General features: G+C 37.2%; 2 protein-coding genes across 3 annotated transcripts in view; both read right to left on the bottom strand.

Annotated features, from left to right (window-relative positions):
* LOC120424972 (probable RNA helicase armi) overlaps positions 1 to 2489 on the bottom strand; it is a 12560-nt gene extending 10071 nt beyond the window's left edge. Inside the window, exon 1 of the mRNA XM_052709659.1 lies at positions 2297 to 2489. Within this exon, the coding sequence (XP_052565619.1) occupies positions 2297 to 2489 (193 nt within the window). The remainder of the gene's footprint in view (positions 1 to 2296) is intronic.
* A 91-nt stretch (positions 2490 to 2580) lies between these two features.
* LOC120418563 (uncharacterized) lies at positions 2581 to 4267 on the bottom strand. 2 transcript variants are annotated; one of them, XM_039580994.2, is made up of 3 exons: positions 4080 to 4235; positions 2884 to 3735; positions 2581 to 2787 (listed from the first exon to the last, which is right to left on the bottom strand). In XM_039580994.2, the coding sequence occupies exons 2-3, from the start codon at positions 2983 to 2985 to the stop codon at positions 2581 to 2583; spliced, it is 309 nt and encodes a 102-aa protein (XP_039436928.1). In that variant the 5' UTR covers positions 2986 to 3735; positions 4080 to 4235. The 2 variants fall into 2 exon arrangements, with proteins under 2 accessions (XP_039436928.1, XP_039436930.1); XM_039580996.2 differs by lacking the exon at positions 2884 to 3735 and having other exon boundaries at positions 4080 to 4267.
* Between the last annotated feature and the right edge of the window lie 2049 nt (positions 4268 to 6316).

Below are 6316 nucleotides of genomic sequence, written 5' to 3'. Positions count from 1 at the left end.
GAAGGCCTTAGCAAAATTTCATTTCGGATAATCGAATAACGAAAAAAAAAATTTTTTTTTCGTTGTCTTATTTGTGATTGTTGATCTTTAGTATGACCCTTAAGCTAATCTAAAGTGATTTAGAATTTTTAAATCCAAAATGGCAATGACGAAATATTGAAAAATACAGTTTTTAATTCCATTTAAAACCATTCAAATTTTACAAAAATTGGGTCGCAGAACTCGAATTTGATGCAAGAAAATAAAAAATATACGAAAAAAAAACGTGATTCGATTATCCGGAGTCCCATACAACGAAAACGAAACGAAGTTGACCAACCACTAGTGTCTTCCTTTTTATCTACAAGGACTTCGCCGCCCTGGGCTCCTAAGTGTATGAAAGTATGGCACGGTGCGACGGCGCCGAATACCCATATTTACACAAAGAATTTTAGAGCGCCCGCCGCGGGATTCGAACCAGCGACCTCTGGATTGGAGTCCAGTGCGCGGTGCGAGTCCCATACAAACCTTTGGATAATCGAACTTCGGATAATCGAAACTTCGTATAATCGAGGTTTCGGATAATCAAGTCTGGACTGTATTTAAAAAAAAACTAAGTTAATTTTTTTACAGTGAAAAAATTACAAAATTAAAAAAACTAAACAATTTAAAACACTTTTTTTTAATTTCCAAGATTTCAATTATTTCAAAAAATTTTAAAAATTTATAAATTTAAAAAAATTCCAAAAATTCCAAAAATTTTAAAAAACCAAAATAAAAAAAACTTATTTAAAAAGTTGCAATTTTCAGAAAATTAAATTATAACAAATCTTCAAAAGACTTTTTTTTTAATTTGAGGAAATTGAAAAAAACTTTTTTTTCTTTTAAAAATTTTCAAACAAAATGTTAGTTGCTTTAAAAAGTCAAGGCCAAATTAACAAAAATATTTATGCAAGCAGGGTAGTAAAAATATCAAACTATCAGCTCTCAGCAATTCGATTATCAAGCCTGATAATCATTCCCTAAATATAGCAGATCTTCTTTCGTACCTGATACTTTTTTTTAATTTAAAAAAAAATCTTACAATAAAAATTTAAATTAAAAAAAATTAAAACTTATTTTTTTTAGTTTTTAAATTTAAATTTAAAAAAAAAATATTAATTATTTTTAAATTTTTGAAATTCTTAAAATTTGAAAATTTTTGGAGAGTTTTTTAATTTTTTTAAATTTTGAATCTTTGAAATTTTTGGAAATTAATTTAATTTAAAAATATTTAATTAAAAAAAATAAATTCTAATTTTTTTTTGAAATTTTTGGATATTCTTTTAATTTTGAAATCTTGGAAATTAAAAAAAAGTGTTTTAAATTGTTTAGTTTTTTTAATTTTGTAATTTTTTCACTGTAAAAAAATTAACTTAGTTTTTTTTTAAATACAGTCCAGACTTGATTATCCGAAACCTCGATTATACGAAGTTTCGATTATCCGAAGTTCGATTATCCAAAGGTTTGTATGGGACTCGCACCGCGCACTGGACTCCAATCCAGAGGTCGCTGGTTCGAATCCCGCGGCGGGCGCTCTAAAATTCTTTGTGTAAATATGGGTATTCGGCGCCGTCGCACCGTGCCATACTTTCATACACTTAGGAGCCCAGGGCGGCGAAGTCCTTGTAGATAAAAAGGAAGACACTAGTGGTTGGTCAACTTCGTTTCGTTTTCGTTGTATGGGACTCCGGATAATCGAATCACGTTTTTTTTTCGTATATTTTTTATTTTCTTGCATCAAATTCGAGTTCTGCGACCCAATTTTTGTAAAATTTGAATGGTTTTAAATGGAATTAAAAACTGTATTTTTCAATATTTCGTCATTGCCATTTAGGATTTAAAAATTCTAAATCACTTTAGATTAGCTTAAGGGTCATGCTAAAGCTCAACAATTACAAATAAGACAACGAAAAAAAAAATTTTTTTTTCGTTATTCGATTATTCGAAATGAAATTTTGCTAAGGCCTTCGGATACTCGAGTCTGAACTGTATACCTTTTAAATAAATAATATTAAAACAGTGGTATTACAAATTACGATCGTAATTGCTCGATCCACGATCGAGATTTCTCAACAGTAAAATAACGATAGTAATTTTTTGATGGTAAGTCGTAATTTGTCGATGGTAGATCGAGATTTGTCGATGGTAATCGTAATCTCCCTATCGAGAAATCTCGATCGTGAGTCGAGAAATCTCGATCGTGAGTCGAGAAATTACGATCGAATGCAATAATCACCACGGTGATCTTCGAAGAACCATCGCAACCGCAACTCACCCGTCTGCTGAAAGCAATTCGTAGGCTTGTTCTGCTCCTGCCGGCGTTGCTCCTCCATCCGCTGCCGCTCGGCCTCCCCGTCCACCTCATCCTCGTCGGCGACCTGCGCCTCCAGCCGCCGAATCTTGTCCTCCTGTGTTTCCTGCTGCCCACCGACCACCAACCCTTTCACCGCCGAAATTAACCGCCACATCGCTCACTCACTCTTCTCACACTAAACTGTTCTTTCAATTGCTTTCTTTTAGTCTATTTCACTCGCGCGATCGTCAGTTTTCAGTTTTGCTCTAGTTTTGGCCGAAGAACTTGTCGATCGAGTCGTACTGCCAGTCGGTGTCCTTGATGTGGGTCAGCTCCTTGCGCAGGTTCTGCAGCCGTTTGAGGTGGTTCTCGAGCTGCAGGTTGTTCTCGCTCATCTCAACGTACAGGTAGAACTTAACCCGCACGATGCCCTGCTTGGTGGGGGCTGCCTGCTGCTGTTGGTCGGTCTTTGGCTGCGGAGAAAGAGAGGTGGGACATGATTATTGTATTTTTTAAGGGGCGAGTTATGTTTGATGATATGTTTTATGGCGGATTTTTACGAAAGGTACCTGAAAAGGGGAACTTTCCACGGCCAGAATTCCTCCCAAAGTGACCGAGTCTGTGTAAACAACAAACATAAAATAAAAGTAAACGAGGTAATTGCGGAACATAGGCAATAAAGGGATACTTACACGTTGGTAAACTGAAAGAATGTTGTAGGATTCAGGCCAAAGGTTGTCGCGTAAGTTTTTGCAAATCAATCCTTCGAGCAATACGAAGAAGGGATGCGTCTAAAACTCGCGTCTTCAACTCAGAATCCTACTTAATTAAAGGCTGAAAGGAATCTTTAGGCAATATCTATGATGGTATATCATCTGAGGACTTTCGTATACCAAAATCAATTAAAATAACCCGTCCAAATTACCCTCAACTTGTGCTGCAGGATGATGTTCTCGTTCTTGATCGCGACCAGCAACTCTCCGTTGTGCTTCAGCGCACTCAGCTCCTGTTTGAGCTCCTTCACGTAGTCCACCGTCCCCTTGAGGATCGTGCCCTTGTTGACGCGGCCATCCTTGCCGCTGATGTCGCTGCTCGAGCCCTCCATGTTCCGGGGCAGCAGCGTGCCCAGCTCCTTGATCTTGTCGTTGATGTTGAACCTGCGCCGCCGTTCGACTAGCAGGGGACAGAGTTCGTCAGAAGGATATCTCAACGGAATGTGCCCACCCTCCTATCGGTCGTTGGTGTCGATCCCAAGAGAGCTATACGTTATACTGACTCTTCATTTTACACGTCAGGATTCAAAAAATCTTACCCGGAAATGGATCCCCCTAATCTAATCTTACCAACCAATCCGGAGTCCGGTGAAACCGGAACAATCTTACCACTGATGGAACTCCACCGACAAAAGCAGTCATGCCAACCTGAATCCGGAACCAAAAAGAAACGAAAATAAAAGAAACCGGAAGTGCGAACCAAACAAAAGCGTAAGTTCCGGAAGTGTGACGACTGATGATTTTGGGGTTAGTTTTTGATGGTCCTTATCATTTTGGGAGGAATTCTGCGCGGCGTCACCGTCACCGTGTGACCAACGCCGGATTATGTAACGTAAATACACAACTTGCACCGCGTTATTTTGTTGTTCGATTTTGAGGAGGAGGAAGGTTGATGAGTTTCGTTTGAGATTGTTGTGTTTGGCGTGACGAAAAAAAAAAGGAAATCGAAAGAAATCAAACATCAACAAAAGACAGATTTTTGTGCAACTTACCAACGATTCCTTCGGGGTGTGTTCGTTGCTGGACATAATTTCCTCGCGAGAAAACGAATGTCGCGGAATGAAATTCTAGAGCGACGATTTTATGCTGAGGACGGCAAAAAATGCTGCTGCTGGAAGGGAAAACAGCAGCACAATCAAAAATTCAACTTTTTGGAATCTTCTTCTTCGGATGACGGCTCAGCTCGACTGACAGTGTTGCCATGCATAAGTAGGATGGGTACACGCTCATGTAAAATAACTCATTTTTTGGTGATTTTTAAGAGCGAGTCCACGAGCAAAGCATACCCATCTCGCATCGACCTCACCAATCTGCCTGAAATTTTCAGGGATTGTTTGTACATATAAAACTAGCATCTGGCAAAATATGAGCACTCTAGGTCAACGGGAAGTGGGGCAAATCGGGACACAAAGTTTAAAGGTTTAAAAACGTCAAAAATCTTAAAAAGGCTATAACTTAGGCAAAATTCAATTAAATTTTAAAATTCAAAATGCATCTGAAAGGGCTCAAAAATGCAACAAAATGCAGGGTAGAGCATCCCGATTGGTTAAATCTAAAGGGAGTTATTGGCATTTTAGTGAAAAAATAGCATAATTTTCAAACTTAAATAAAAAAGTGTTCCATCCAGATATCAACTCGGTTCGACCTGCAGCTTGTAGGGGACATCTGGGACTACCATCTGAGACTGAGAACGCTTTGGGTAAGGCAGTAACATATTAAATAGACACTTTTACTTTTAGTGAAGTTTTTGGCTGTAAATTTTTGCTCGGGGGACCCCTTAGATCCCATTTTCTGGTGATAATTTTATCATATTCGTGTTTCTGAGACAATTTCACAATAGAAACATGCACAAAAATGTTTATTTTGATCCATTTTAACCCTTTAAAAAATAAAAGTTAAAAAAAATCTTCGATTCACATTTCGACGGCAACATTTCAAAAGGCATCATGTACATTTTGACACTTTCTGAGTTATTGCATATTCTGAAAGTACTCCTAATAAGCTACCTCTCCACCAAAAATGAGCAAAAGTTACTTCAGTAAAGTCTGTTTAATCATGATTTTAAATAAAGTAACATAAACAAAATCTCTGCCATCAGCAGTCCCTGTTTATATAGCCCTGCCAACCTGTCAAACAAAAGACTACATGAACCTCGTGACGAAAAAAAAGCAACATGAACAAAGCGCCATGTACATTCGGCGAAGAAAAACGGAAACGGAAAACGGAAAATTACGGAAATAATGTTTTATTGAATTTGGATGATCAAGTATCAATAAAAGCAACGTTTTTCATCGTTTGTTATCATTAGAACATCATATTTTGCTTTTATATTAAAATGGGAATTGAAAATGGATGCTCAACATTCAAATGCGTTTTTCTCAAAAAGGATGGTGTGTACATGATGCTTTTTGAAATGTTGGCATCGAGATAACAAAAATCGACGCCAACATTTCAAAAAGCATCATGTACAAACCATGCGTTTTGAGAAAAACGCATTTGAATGTTGAGCATCCATTTTCAATTCCCATTTTAATATAAAAGCAAAATAAGATGTTCTAATGATAACAAACGATGAAAAACGTTGCTTTTATTGATACTTGATCATCCAAATTCAATAAAACATTCTTTCCGTAATTTTATTTGAGAAAAAACAAACATAACTTCCTTTGAAATCACCAACGTCTATATCACCCTGCTGTCATTGAGGGGGACGCTTTGTTATGATTCGATTTTCTTCGCCGAATGTACATGGCGCTTTGTTCATGTTGCTTTTTTTTCGGCACGAGGTTCATGTAGTCTTTTGTTTGACAGATTGATAGGGCTATATAAACAGGGACTGCTGATGGCAGAGATTTTGTTTATGTTACTTTATTTAAAATCATGATTAAACAGACTTTACTGAAGTAACTTTTGCTCATTTTTGGTGGAGAGGTAGCTTATTAGGAGTACTTTCAGAATATGCAATAACCCAGAAAGTGTCAAAATGTACATGATGCCTTTTGAAATGTTACCGTCGAAATGACAAGTTCAATTTACTCAAACGTCTGATCAGTTTTTAAACTGTCGATTGAGTAAAAAATCCAGTCAAAATCAAGTTCAGAAAAAACCTCATTTTTAGTTCGAGACCCGAACCTGGTTTTGAGTGAGATCGAACTTGAGTTTGAGTACCTCCATCTGACCGTGTGGTTGAATACAACAATACAAACTGGCATCCCTGACACTGCCTGAA

Source organism: Culex pipiens, chromosome 3, assembly GCF_016801865.2.
Source record: "Culex pipiens pallens isolate TS chromosome 3, TS_CPP_V2, whole genome shotgun sequence".
Lineage (NCBI taxonomy): Eukaryota > Metazoa > Arthropoda > Insecta > Diptera > Culicidae > Culex > Culex pipiens.
This window is presented reverse-complemented; position numbering and strand designations above follow the sequence as displayed.